At 47.9% G+C, this 14963-nt stretch overlaps 1 protein-coding gene across 1 annotated transcript in view; it reads left to right on the top strand.

The window, feature by feature from the left end:
- MARCHF4 (membrane associated ring-CH-type finger 4) overlaps positions 1-10235 on the top strand; it is a gene marked incomplete at its 3' end in the record, with an annotated part of 101218 nt that extends 90983 nt beyond the window's left edge. The window contains exon 4 of the mRNA XM_082658608.1: positions 9868-10235. Within this exon, the coding sequence (XP_082514734.1) occupies positions 9868-10235 (368 nt within the window). The remainder of the gene's footprint in view (positions 1-9867) is intronic.
- Positions 10236-14963: the final 4728 nt, after the last annotated feature.

Here is a 14963-nt window from a genome sequence, read left to right on the forward strand (position 1 = left end):
AGTGCACAGGTGGTCCCCTCCTGTGACATAGAGGAAGATGTAGAGGGCATTGAACCATTTCTGACTAGGGCTGGTAAATGATAGGAAGGGGGACAGGTAAGGAAAGTAGGCAGTTGAAGACAGATTTGGAAGGCAACAATCAGAGGTGTTTGAAGATGTGGATTTTGAATAGATAACTTAGGAGGAATGTTCAGAGAGTAGATGACTAAGGACAGAGACCTGGGCAACATTAAACACTTACGGGATGGAAGGAGACAGAAGATGAGAAAACAGCAGGAGAGACTGAGCCACAAAACCCAGAGAGCTGGGTCTCCGAAGTGGCAGGCGTGGTGCTACATAATGGTCTGGGACTGCATGTTGCTCAGTTTCTTACTAACCTTTTGACCTTAAGTGACTTGCATAACCTCTCTCTGCTTTTGTCTTCCCATCTGTGAAATGGGCTGATAATACTGTCTTCAGAGGTTTGTTGAGAGGATTGAATAAGATGGCACGTGTAAAGGAGCAGGCACTTATACGTATCAGTGACCAGGGTAGGAGGTACTTGGTCAGGGTAGATTTCCCTCGAGGTAGACACTCAATAAAGGTATGCCAAAACAGTTAAAACCTGAATCCAGCCACAGCCTGGAGAGGCTGACCCGGAGTCCTCCCATAATTGAGAACCAGCTGTTATTTGGAGCAGTGCCTCTTCTGGAAGGTTTAGGCTCCCTCACCCGTGTCCCCTCAATGAGAAGATCTGATTACATCGAGAGTCCTCGTTCCACCTGCCTACTCTTCCGTCATCTCTAATGACGCTGTCTTCCCCGGCAGAGAAGTTGACAGAGCCACCCAGGAAACAAATGGGACATTCTCTGCTCCAGTGGGTCAAGTTATTAGGATTTAACAAGAGCAAATTAATTAAGGTCTCTGGCACCAAAAACATTTTTTTTCACTCCACAGACCCAAGAGATTGGCCACCAAGAAGTCAACTCTGCAAAAATGAGGACCTCATCCTCATCATGTTTGTTTTTCGCTTGTGAGTGAAATAGGGTCAGGGTAAGGAAAGCGAGCAAGATTCTGAAGCAGCTCCAAATCTTTCAAACAGTGGCTTAGGGTAATTGATGAAGTTATAGAAAGGTTTTGTTAAAACTTCCTCTGTGTGCAGTATACTGAGTAACTTCCCTATGATTTAGAGGTACCTGATACCTGATAAAGGGATTCAAATCCCAGTTTACAGCAAGTGGGCAGGGGGTCGGGGCAGCAGGCTGTGAAAACACTGCTTTTCAAACTTAATTTTCACATTAACAAAAAAACACATATATGCCGCAAGGATTCCTTCCCTCCCTCCCTCCCTCCTTCTGGGTAGAAATGACCTCACCTGTCAAACCTCTTAATTCCCTGATTAGGAAACTGAAAATATGGAGGAGGCAGCCTGGTGCAGCAGAAGAGACTAGGCAGCAGAAGACCTAGATCTGATGAGCAGATAAGCTACCAGCTACCTCTGTGACCTGGGGCAAGTTACTGCCTCTCTCTACAACTCAGCTGACATACCTATAAACCGAGAGGGTTGAACCTGATAACCTACAAGGTCCTTTCAGGTCTGACATCCCAGGATTTTTGAATTACTTCCATCGCGAGAGGTCATGACTGTCGGAGGTTGACAATCGTGACTGCGGGGATGGCCAATACTGCTGGGCCAGGCCGAACCGCCCATAAGCATCCGCCACAGAAATGGGCCAGACGATGCTCAGTCCATGTTCCGTTACCTGCGTGTGGCTTATCCAACTTCCTGGATTAACTGTTAACACATGTCGCCCCACCCCCTTCCTTAAGCACCTCCCCTCCATCCCCCCACCCCCGCTTCCTGCGCGTGGTCACCCTTCTCCACACCTGAGCTGCTGGATGCTCGGAGGATGAAGGTGACCGATGTAGAAGTAGACACGCCAAGCACTCACTGTCCCCCTCCAAGGAGACCCCTTGGGAGGCAGTTCAGTTATTCCAGTTATGCTGACAAGGCTCAGATATTTCAGGAACAGCTCTTAGGAACTGCCTTGAGTGCCTGCAGCGCATTTTGGGATAGATTCAGAAGTGGCAAGTCTGTCCGTTGATGGTGGGTTTGTGGCTAGAAATAGCGGCAATCTGGTAAATAAAGTGGACGCTCCAGCCAGCTAATATATTTTGGGGACCACGTGAAATGTGCCATTGAGCCACAACTGCTTTTCTCTGTGGCCCCTGATCTAGCACTGAAGGTATTTCAGTTAGGGTAACTCCAGTAGATAGAAAAAAATGAAACCCCCAAATTCAGTGTTTTAACCCAGCAGAAGTTCCTGTCAGTGGGGGGTTCTCCTCCACACAGTGATTCAGGGACCGAAGACCCTAGCATCTTGTGGCTTCACAGTTCCTTAGGCTTTTGAATCTTTTATCTCCATCTAATAGAAAATACAAGAGGGCATGGATAAGGTGCGTGCGCGCGCACGAGCACACACCACACACACGCACACATACGCTTTTCCCCTCAGTACCCATTTCTTAAATCCTGGCTTCACTCATGCTTACATTCAGTGCCAGTCACCTAGCTCCACCCGAGTGCAGAGGGCTCTCTGAGCTCAGTTTCCTGTTCTGTAAGGTGGAGATAATATCACCTCCTTTATTGGGTTTGCGAGACAAGTTGACCATATTTGCAAAGCCCTTTTAGTGATAGGACATGGTAAACATTCAGTAAATATTGACTCTCATCACCAACACCGTCATCACCATCACCGTCACCATCACCATGACCTTCACCATCACCACCCAGCGTGGCTGAGAAATGCAGTTCTGTTAGTATCTGTTAGTATCTAAGCCTCATAAAAAACCCACAGGAAAAAAAATCTCCAGTATCTTAGGGCAGAGCTTCAGAAACACACTTCCAGGAACGGACCTCTCAATTACACCAATGCAAGGATATTTGGGACATGTGTAGAATCAGCTGGTTTCCAGAGCTCCTTTCAGGTCTAGCATGTTATTCATCTATAAACAATGAGTGAGGATTGGGAAGGACACTTAGGAGACAGAAGAACAGGTGCTTGTCGCTGGGAATGGGGTTGGCAATAAAGGAGGAGGAGATATGAGTGGACTTTTTCTGTCCTGTAATTTCCCTCAAACAATCAATCTCATGTGGCATTGAGTGTAACTGTATGCCCAGCACAGTGCAAGCATCAGCATACAGGATTCATTACCTCATTTAATCTCATAACTACCCTATAAGCAAGGGGATAGCAGCCCCCACTTTCTGATGAGGAAACCGAGGCTCAGAAAGAGGAATTAACTTACCTCAAGCCACAAGGCTAGTAAGTGGTAGGTACTCTGAATGTTCAATACGTGTTCATCAGTGAGTTGACCCTCAATGGTGGGACCCAAAAGTCTTTGGGTCTAGGAGAGGAAGTATCCATTTCTTCAGCTGCCTGAGCTTTTCTTGTCTGTCACATCTGGAAATAGAGTATTTTTTAAAATTACCTATAGCTCTTTGATCAAAATTCGGAGCCTTCCGTGAGGCAGTAGGTCCGGATAAGGACCATGTTCTCAGCAGTGCTGCTCAAGTGTGGTCCATACATCAGCATCACCTGAGAGCTTCTTAGAAATGCAAATTCTTAGTCCTCATCCCAGACCTACTGAGTCAGATTGTCTGGGGGTGGCGCCCAGGAATCTGTGTTTTCATAAACTCTCCGGTTTGAGAAGCGCTGTTGTAGAGTTAGTTGTCTGCAACCTTTATGCCACTTAAACTAGGATACTAGTAGGAGAAGAGGTGAGGGTGGGAAGCAGGATTTGGTGTCACTGAGGGGACCAGAGCTCTTCTCTGCATACTTCTCAGTCAGCCTTGGCCTATTAACTCCATACATTATGGGAATCTGTTTTTGTTCCATCACATGTGCTCATAGAAACACACAGTAGGTTCAGGAAATGCTAACTAAACAGAATTAAATTGTATCTCATCGCTATGCACACAGCAAGAACCAAAGGCCAAAATTCAGCAGCGGAGGATTGGGATACCACGTCAGGGAGAACTCCCTGACAGCACTGTGGTGAGTTAAGGGCAGGGGGGCTGTGCAGGCAGGACAACCTGCTCACAATGACCACCTTCCCTCCCATCCTCATGGGCCGAGCAAAGGGCCATTTCAGCTGGAGGCTCGGGGAAAGATACGATGACAAATGAAGGCTTCCAACATCCTATGGAGCCTACAGGAAGAGGGCCCCTGAAAGATGGAGACGTGAGAAAGAGGAATATTTGGGACATGTGTAGAATCAGCTGGTTTCCAGAGAAAAAAATGTTCTTCTAGAACTGTATCAGTGAATACAGCCCAGGGTTGGGCACCTTGTTAGGTGGGTACTAGATAAATTAAATAGAAAACCCCAGAAAGGGACTCAGTCAAAATGTGTTGAATTTCTGATATTGCCATGTATTCTAATTTTCTATTTTGTTTTTCTACTACTTCCCTGCCTCCATTCACCAATAGCCTTCTTTCCTCCTGTTCTAACTTTAGTCTCTCTTTCTCTCTATCCATTTTCCCATTCATCTTCTTTCTCTCCCATCTCTTCAACTTTGCCCACTTGACCTGTCCCTATCAAATGAGTGCCACCCATCTTCCCTCATTAAAAAAGATTCTGTGGGGCTTCCCCGGCGGCGCAGTGATTGAGAGTCTGCCTGCCGATGCAGGGGACACGGGTTCGTGCCCCGGTCCAGGAAGATCCCACATGCTTGCGTACCGCAAAAAAGAAAAAAAAAAAAAAAAAAAGATTCTGCAACTCAAGGAATGGATAAGTAATCTGTAGAGCAGGAAGCAGAGAGAGGGCTAGGGAGTGGATGCGAATGAGGTAGTTTGTGCTTTTCCAACTTTTGCCAAACAAGCATTATCTACAAAAACAGGTGCACCTTCCTTCCCTTCAGCCATCTATCCATTAAAATGGTTTAATTATTTCCTGAACACTAGACAGATAATTAGGAGGTAGCATTCAGACCAGAAATTTAAGCCACGCTCTTCAATCAGGGTAAAATTGTCTGATTAAGAAGCTAATTAAGAATCAAGTGTAGTGACTCTTATTGGAAACAGTGAGTTTGGGGCTTCAAAAAATCCTGATTCCCCCCAACCCCCGCAAAGACCCCTATGTCCTCCATCATCACCAAGGCTTCATTAAGCTCCCAATACTGTATTAACTGCCCAAGCCTCAACCATATCTGATCCCTGTCCTCGACGGGCTTACAATCTAGGGGAAAGGGCATAACAGTGTTCAAACAAGGCTTGTGAAATAAATGAACAAGTGAGCACTGCAGTGCCAAGGGTGCATAGGCATGTATTCAAAAGGTTGAAGGAAGCAATGAGAGTTGGCACATTGGGAGAGGGTGAGAAAGTGGGCAGAGAGGAAGTCTCCTTGTCCAGAGCCAGGCAGGAGATCAAGGGGTCCACAGGTGGTCCAAAGGAGATTTATGAACCCAGTAAAATCATAACGACAGTTCATGTGTCTGGGTTTTTTTCCAGGAATGTGGTCCTTAGCTTTCATCAGATCCTCAAAGGGGCACATGATCCAAAAGATTAGGAACAACTGGGCTACAGGGAGGCTGTCTCTCCTTCAGTGAACCCTCGAAGACCTGTTGTACAAAGTACAATTTTAGGAGCTGTCGGAGTCCCGGAGGAAAGAGTAGCAGTGGGTGGCTGTCTTGTCTCCTAGAATCACGGCGTGTTGGAGGTTGCAGAGGCTTTGAGATGTTCCCATCCAGTCTCTTTGCTTGACGTGGAGTTGGCTGGAGTGACTCATTGCTGTTCGCTCCTATGAATCAGCTCTTCCTCGCAGGGGACAGACCAGCCGCCCCTGGATTTACAGGGATGCAAGAGAATCCCACTGTACCTCATCCCCAGTCATCTCCCTCACCGTGAGTCCAGCCTCCCAAACCATCTTCACCATATGGACAATCACCCCTTTCCTATGTTTCTTATCCTTTTACTGGCCCTTTCTTCCCAGCCCTTCCACATGCCCTCTGGACCTCATCGTCCACCATTGGCAACCTCTCCTCCGAGCATTCCTTTCCTCATCCTTTAATTGAAATAAAGCTGTCTCCTGAGGACATTGTTTCTTGCATGGCTGTATTAAGTGGTGGCTGCCCTGTCTCCAGGACACTGTATCCTGGGGGCCTGGAGGTGGGCTGAGTCCTCCTTGCTCCCCATTACCATCTGCAAACTGCCTCTCTTCCTTTATCTTTCAGAAGCCCCAGCTCCTTTGAAGTGAATGTCATCATACTTCACCAGCCCTTTGACCTTCTTGATGCTGCTGGCTGATGACTGCCTACTCACTCCTCACATCCCCTGTGCACCTGGCTCACACACTCCCTCCCACCATACCTGTCTCAGCATCTCTGTAGATCAGTGGTCCTTGGAAGAGGTGTTCCCAGCCCCTAGGGGGCATTTTGCAAATGTATGAGGTTTTTGATTTCTTTTCTAAAGTGGCTGTGCCCCAGCATTTATATTGAAATTTATATTATCATGTTATAAAATGACGTCCCCTTTGTTCTTCTTTACAGAATCTGTTAGGGCATTATATTAATTAAAAAAAGAAACCATAGTAGCTTGGATTATTTTGTAAGTTTCATTTGGGAACAGAAAAGGGGATATTAAAATATATTTGTTATAATTTGTTATAAAAAGGGGGCATTTGGTCTGATAGAACTGAGGATACTCTATCAGAGGATGAGGATGGCTGATGCAAATAATCTATCCCACTCCCTGCCTTCCTCATTATTCCAGAACTTTCCCTCCAGCCCACCTCAGCCCCGTTCAAGTGGTCACTCCCTAGTGCTCATCATCACCAAGAACCCCATCCCTTCAAAATCTGGATTTAAACACCCCACTCTCTGATCATCACCCCCTATCCTTGTAGTTCACTGACTCTAGCAATTCTCCAAATCCATAGAAACCTCTTGGCATTGACCCTATCACTTTCCACTTCTCCATTTTCATTATTCCTTATCCCTTTGTGTTCTTACTTCCCTCCTTCCCGGTTTAGACTCCATGGGCCAACGTGATAACAGCTCCCTTTGCAAACATCCATAATTCTCATGTCCCACTCTCTCTCCTGCCATACTTACCTGGAAAGACAGTCTATGCTAATTAAAACCACCCAACCAATGACTAGACCCACTTTAAATTGTGGCCACAAATCTCAAATAGGTGCTCAACACTGTCAGATAATTCTACCTCCTCTCCCTTGTAAATTCATTCTCTCACTCTGCAAGATAATTATTTTCCACCTTCTCTTCTCCCCACAAATCTTCAACACTTTCCTGCCTTATCCCTTCCCACCTTAGCTGACGACTTCATGGAAGAAAAAGGTGCACTTGGATGAGAACTACCTGATTTTCCCACTATTGCATCTTTCCTCCTACCTCCTCTGTGCCCACCAAGCTAATTTCATCCTCATTGCACTTGAGCTGACCTCTCAACAGCATTTCAAGGAGTTATCACACTCTCTTTCATGAAACATGCCCTTCTCTAGACTTCTGGGTCTCCACACTTGCTGGTCTTGCTTCGACACTATTTATTGCTCCTTCAGAAACTCCCTTCCCGGCTCTGCCTCCACCAAACCTCCATATTACCAGAAGCTTCAGGCAAGACCTCTCCCTAAGCTTCAGACTCATATGTGCAACTGCCTACCTAGCCCTTCTATTGAGATTCCTATCAGGTGTCTTAAATTTACCATAACCAAAATATAACTATTAATGAATGTAGTAGGCTGAATAATGGTCCCCCAAGACACCCAGGTCCTAGTCCCTGTTAATGTTACCTTATATGGCAAAGGGGACTTTGCAGATGTGACTAATCTAAGAATCTTGTAACAGGTAGAGTTTCATGGATTATTCAGGTGTACCCAATGTAATCAAAGTGTTCTCATAAGAGAAAGGCAGAGGGAGACTCAATGACAGGAGAGGAGTAGGAGATGTGACATCAGAAGAAAAGGGCGGTGATGCCAGGAAGTGGCAAGGAACACAGGCAACTTCTAAAAGCTGAAAAAAGGCAAAGAAATAGATTCTCCCCTCAAAGCCACCAGAGAAAACACAGCCCTGCTGACACTTGCACTTTAGCCCAGTGACACTGATTTTCAGACTTCTGATCTTCAGAACTGCAGGAGAATACGTCTGTGTGGTTTCAAGCCACTGAATATGTGGTGATCTGTTACAGCAACAATTGGAAACTAATACAGTGGCTGCCACCACCACACAGATCCACACCCCTGACCCTCATGCCTACCATACCTCAGTCAATGACACCAATACTCATCTAGCTGCTGAGGCCAGAAGCTTCAGAGTTTTCTCTTGACTCACCTCACCTGCCAGCAAGTCTGTCAGCTCTGCCCCCAACATACATCCTGACTCCAGTGGCCTCTCACTTCCTCCGCCGCTACACCTTAGTCTAAGCGTCCGTCATTGCCGAGTCGCATCACTGCATCACTTCCTCGGTCTTCGGCATCTACTCTTGGTCCCTCTTCAGTCTATTGTTTCACAGGAACCAGGATGGCCTTTCTGAAGGGTATATCAGACCACATCGTCCTCCTATTACAGCCCTTCAATGGCTTCCCCTTATACTCAAGATAGAATATAAATCCCTTGCCATGGCCTATAAGGCCTTACCATAGACTGGCCTCTGACCCCCATCTCCCTGCACTGCCCACTCATTCACTCATTCCCTGCGCCCTGGCCACACCGACCTCCTTTCTGAGCCGGGTGCCTTCCATTCCCACTTCCTGGCCTTTGTGCCTACAGCTCTTACCACTAATGTGCTCTCTCTCCAGACTTTGCATGGATCCCTCCTTCTCATCATTTAACTCTCAACTCAAGGGAATTCCCTGGTGGTCCGGTGGTTAGGACTCAGCGCTTTCATGGCTGTGGCCCAGGTTCAATCCCTGGTCGGGGAACTAAGATCCCACAAGCTGCGTGGCCCGGCCGGAAAAAAAAAAGAAAGAAAACGGAAAAAAAAAGAAATTAAGTCTCAACTCAGATATCACCTCCCTCACATGCCCTTACTACCGTCTCCATCAAAGAGGACTCTCAGTGTCTGCAGGCAGTGGCTACTTCCCCCTGTTTTATCTTCCTCATAGCATGTGTCCGTGCCTGAAATAGTCTTATTGGTTTGTTTCCGTGTCTGTCGTGTGTCTCTCCACTAGAATGCCAGCTCTCTGAGGGCAGGCCTCTGCCTGTCCTGTTCACTGCGCTAGCCCTAGTGCTTAGCACAGAGTAGGCACACAATATTTCGTTTCCTGGTTGTCTGACACAGCTCGTTTCTGACTCTACACTGCCCCTGGCCAACAGCACCATGCCAGAGTTCGCTCTGCCAGCAATGTGTGTATATTAGCAGCACTGGGCTTTCTGTTAAATAGCCAAGAGGTAATCAGTGGAATTTCGGACATTCAGCAGGTATGGAATGACCATAGGGTTTCTTTTATGGTAAAGGCACAGGATTCAGTCAACATCTGCTAAGTGCCAGGTGCCACAGACACAGGACAGAGGGAGAAAAAGATATTTGTATTACGCCTTAATGGACAATGAATTTGGATTTTGTCAGGCCAAGGAGTAGGAGGGATAGAGCAGAGGCAGAGGAAAAAGCACTGCATGTAGGTGCCCGACTATTTCACGCCCTCGGTGTGGCGGCCTTCCACATACTTCCAAAGACTTGCTGAGCCTAGAAATGTAAGGATGTTGCCATGTGGCCCAGAGCTGAAAGGTAGGTTTGAAAAGAACAAATCAAACCAATATAAATCTGGCTTACCCAATGCCTATACTCACTTACAAACAGAGGGAGGCTCGTTTCTCCCGGCGGTGAGCTGCTGTCTCTTACTCGCCTTTGTTTTTCTCTTCTCCCTGCTGCCCAGGCCTCATCATCCACGAGGGGCCCTCCGTGTACCGCATCTTTAAACGGTGGCAGGCTGTCAACCAGCAATGGAAAGTGCTGAACTACGACAAGACGAAAGACCTGGAGGATCAAAAGGCAGGAGGCAGGACCAACGCCCGGATGTCCTCGTCCACCCAGGCCAACGCGCCCCCTGCCGGAGAGGAGGCTGCGGGCACCCCTGCCCCTGAGGAAGGCCCCGCCCGGGCGGCCGGCCACCCCTCAGGCCCTCTGTCCGATCACCACTGTGCTTACACCATCCTGCACATCTTGAGTCACTTAAGACCTCATGAACAGCGGACCCCCCAGGGCGGCAGCCGAGAGCTGGTCATGAGGGTCACGACGGTGTGAGAGGAGAGACCTGGGAGGGAGCTGTGACCACACACACACGCACAAGAGCGAGGAGAGCAGGGGCCGGGGAGGGCCGCCCCTGACAGGACGCCATCTGGGGAGCAGGTGTGGGGAGGCATGGAGGCACCCCAGGGGCCAGAGGGCAGGTGGTGGGGGGGGGGTGCCTTGAGGGGCCTGGGGGCAGGACTGGAGCTGGAAGGAGGCTGGCGCTGTGAGCGGTTTCCTGATTTCCAACCGGTCAATACCATTCTCCAACAAGCACGAGGAAAACCAATACAAACTCAGCAACGAAGTGCAACACATACTGGGCCTAACAAAACACAACAACAGAGGCACCCAGATGTGCCCCCCTGCGCAAAACACCTGGGAGAAGCGGCGGCTGGGGAGGGCGAAGCTGCGTGTCTGGTGGCGGTGGTGCCCACGTGTGCACGTGTGGGAAGGAAAAGCACTTGTAGCCGGCCTTGTTTTACCTTTCAGTTTGCTTTGGTTTCTCCCTGGGCTGTGTTCCAGGGACAGTTGGGGGGAGGGAGAGGGATGGGTGGGAGCTGGCAGAGATGAGATTCCTAGCATTTGTGGCCCCTGGGCTCACCTGGGTGGGCAGGATTCCTGACTCAGGCCTCGGGGGCAGTGCTGCAGGGAGGGAGGTGCTGACCTGAGCGGCCAGAGGGAGGGGCCCCTTCCAAACCTTCCAAACTGGGAACTCCCAATTTCAGATGGCTCAAAGAGGGCGTAGGTTTGGAGTAGGGTGTCTTTCTGTGCCCTTGTTACTTTATTTTATGGTGATTTGGCTCAAAGATGTTTACAGGAAACACACACACACACACACACACACACACACACACACACATAACAATAGTACAGATTTCCCATGGGTATCTTGAGCACAGTCCTGCTGCCATGGCTTCAGCCTTCAAAGCTGTCAATCCAGGAGTGATTTTCCCAACCACCCAATACTACCCATGGCCACGACATGCTCAGTGCCACGGCCCCTCCTGGTTTGGCACCTGCTGAGACCCAGGGCCCCCCATGGCAGGGCATCTCCTGCCCAGGGTCTCCCAGGAGAGCTGCTGCAGCGAACGGGAGGAAGTTGGCCGGATGTGCCCCAAGGAGTGGAGTGGAGACCAATCTAAGTATTCCTTGCTGCTCGGGACCCTCCCCCGAGGGCAGTTTGGCTAATCCCTCAGTGCTACCTGCTCCCTGGTCCCTCCCATACAGCAAGGCGGGCCCAGGGACCCTGGCAGGGAGCGCTGTCCCTTGAGCCCACCTGCTGGTTCTGGGACCCTGCCAGGGAAGGCCACGGGGGTGGTCACCTGCAGAGTTTCTTTTTGTCATTGCACAATGGCCGCGTCATCCGTGGGTATGAAAGGGACACTGTCAAGTACTTTTTTAAACTAGTTTTTAGGGTTTTTTAAAACTCTCTGTTGTTTATATTATTCTCTTAAAAGCTTGAAAATAAAATTTCTTTCCCTACCACTAGTGTCCTTTCCCATATGTGAGTTTTTCCTGTCTCTGTCCTGTTTTCCCTCTATGGTATAATTTGCTTTCCCTCTCCTGTGTCTGCTCCACCCCTAGAGTCTTCTCCCTCACAAGAAACGGTTTCTCCTTTGAGGGTACAGATGGGGCAGGGCCTGTGTCTCTGTGTGTGTGTGTGTGTGTGTGTGTGTGTACCTACAGTGAAGCCCTGGGACTCCTGGCCTCTTCTGGTCTTCCTAGCAGGTGAATTCCTTCAAGTCGAAAAGAGGACCAGCTCCCCAACTTTTCCCAGGTTTCGGCCCAGGACTCCTGGAAGCGGAGGCCACTAGTGCTGGGAGGAAATTTGGAGAGTTTTCTCCCCATCTGGTCATTTCAGAGAAGCTAAGAGAACCACAGGTGAGGGGCATGTTAGGACCTCATTCCCCTGACAGTTTTCCTTTGAACATCAGAAAACAGCCCCCAGAGCAGGGCCCCGAGAGGGGGCTCAGACATATCACTAGGCAGCAGGCAAGGCTTTCCCTCCCTCCAACCTGACCTGGCCCTCCTTCCTGGGGCCGGCAGTTGGTCAGGCAACGTCATCAGTGGGATGTGCACAGGCTTAGGAAGGTTCCTCCCCTGATGAAGCTCACATACAAGTGAAAACCAACAAAACCATACAAGTAGTTCATGTAGAGTGAAGGTATCTCTTTTTTCTTATAGTCTAAGAATGGGCCATTCAGTTTAATTAAATATTTACGTGGGAATTCCCTGGCGGTCCAGTGGTTAGGAGTCGGCATTTTCACTGCTGAGGGCCCAGGTTCAACCCATGGTCGGGGAACAAAGATCCCACAAGCCACATGGCACGGCCAAAATATATACATATATTTATGAAAAATATAGATGTGTCCAGACATGCATTATCTATTTTCAAAAAAGTGTCAGAATGCAACAAAATACGCACGTCATCAAAACTATAGTGGCCACTGTGTCATCTTTCTTTGGTGATTCTCAGGGAGCTTCAGAACATAGTGGTCATGCAGGGTCATCATTCAGAATATACTGTATTGAAGAAGAGGTGGTTAATGAAAAGCTCTAATAGGATTCTGGAGTTTGTTGGATCTTCATGATGTAAGCACCAAGAGATCAAGGACCATCTGTCTTGTTTACCACTATATATCCAGGACCTACAGGCCTACAGTAGTGCTTGGCATACAGTAGGTGCTCAATAAATATTTTTGAGTGAATAAGACACTCCTGGAAGAGAACGGAAGGACCTTCCAGCATGCAGGAGACATGCCTCCACTTCTATCAACTTACACTCCAGTTCTCAAGGTCAATCATAGAATAGAAAAGGTCAACCTTTGACCTCTCTACCCAACAGGATGGTAAATTCCCTGTGCTTGGAGAATGGTGCTTTGGGGTACAAAAATGAGCGAGCTGGGTTTTTATATTTTATATGCATCTCTGGGGTTCGAGGTAGAAGTGCACCCTGACAACCTGAGACCACTGTCCTTTTCCAAATGTGCAAATCATCCTTCATACCGCAAGAAAAGGCCTAGATTTCATGTGGATTTATCCAATGCAGAGCGGTGAGAAGTAGTCCAGAGAATTCACCTGCACATCATTCCCAAGTATTGCCCCATGCATGGGACAAGTTACCAGCTAACACCTAAAGCTCTTGCTATGTGTCAGCACCCAATTAAATATTTATATGCATCGACATACTTAGTATTCCAACAACTGATGACGTAGATACCATTATTATCTTCATTTTACAGGTGTGGGCACCGAGGCAAAGAGGTTAAGTCACTAGCTCATAATCGCCAGCCAGGATTCCATCCCAGGCAACCTGGCAGGACATGTGTCCACTCCTGCAGGACAACTGGCACCAAATAAAGGGAAATCTGGGACAGGACAATGCAGGGGGCTCATTATGGTAGAGATCTGTTGAAAACTTTTGGAGGTTGGAGAAATTGGGACTTAATAATTATAAACTATTTCTGTCCCCTACCAAAAATATTGAGGGTACCTAACAATTTTTGATATTGTTCAGTTAATACACTGGTTGAATGGAAGCCGCTATAGTAGAGAGTTGGCTTTATCTGGACAGTGGGGAATTCTCAAAGGACAAAAGACACAATTCAACCATATATATATATATATTTTAATAGTTTTTAAAAACTATTTTTTTTAAAAAAATTTATTTATTTTATTTTGGGCTGTGTTGGGTCTTCATAGCTGAACGTGGGCTTTCTCTAGTTGCAGCGAGCGGGAGATACTCTTCGTTGCAGTGCGCAGATATCTGATTGTGGTGGCTTCTCTTTGTTGTGGAGCATGGGCTCTAGGCGTGCGGGCTCAGTAGTTGTGGCTCTCAGGCTCTAGAGCACAGGCTCAGTAGTTGTGGCGCACGGGCTTAGTTGCTCCATGGCATGTGGGATCTTTCTGGACCAGGGCTTGAACCTGTGTCCCCTGCAATGGCAGGAGGATTCTTAACCACTGCACCACCAGGGAAATTCTCAATCGTATTTTTATGGGCAAAAGGTCAGTTTCCATAAGGAATCACAGAAGGCTTTTCTAGAAAAAAAAAAAGTAAAAATTATCCTATTTGGGGACTAGAATTTTGCCCCTGGTTCCAAGTGAGTGGTGTAGAATAGTGGGTTGGTGGCAGAGGTCTAAAAATAGCCCATAAAATTTAGGAGGACCCCACAATTATTACCCCACAAGAGGTCTTGTCCCTGTATACCAGGAGAATCAAATCTGTAACCATCTTAGAGCACAGAACCACCCGTGAGATTCAAAGATAACAGAGAGTAGAGGCATGGTTTGGATACAACAACAACCATTTTCTAAGAGAAATGATGTGCTTTGTAAGAAGAATGCATTATACTGTGGAGGTGAGAGAGCTGTGGGCAAGATGAGAAACACACTTTGCATTATCCCTTATCACCTTTTCTCAAATTATTCTGTTAAGTAACAAGCAAACAAGGACGATTTTCACCTGTAAGGGTCTGAGTTTATAGCAGTGATGCAGTGATCCTAAAACCTCCCCCGACACCTACATCTCCACCCACCCTTGTTGGCAGAAGGGCATGTGGGAACTGAGAAGTGCCCGGGGTGCCACAGATGATTAGGTAACACTCCAAGATGACTCTAAGTGGGGAGGATCTGGGACTGGCTTCACCCCAGATCTGAGTCCAGGGTCTGGGCTGCATTGGGTTGGGGCCTAAGCACCTTGTCCCACCATAGGGTCCTTCTTCTTGCTGCCTCTCCCCCTCC

The sequence above is a fragment of the Grampus griseus genome (genome assembly GCF_964374135.1).
Source record: "Grampus griseus genome assembly, chromosome: 7".
Classification (NCBI taxonomy): Eukaryota; Metazoa; Chordata; class Mammalia; order Artiodactyla; family Delphinidae; genus Grampus; species Grampus griseus.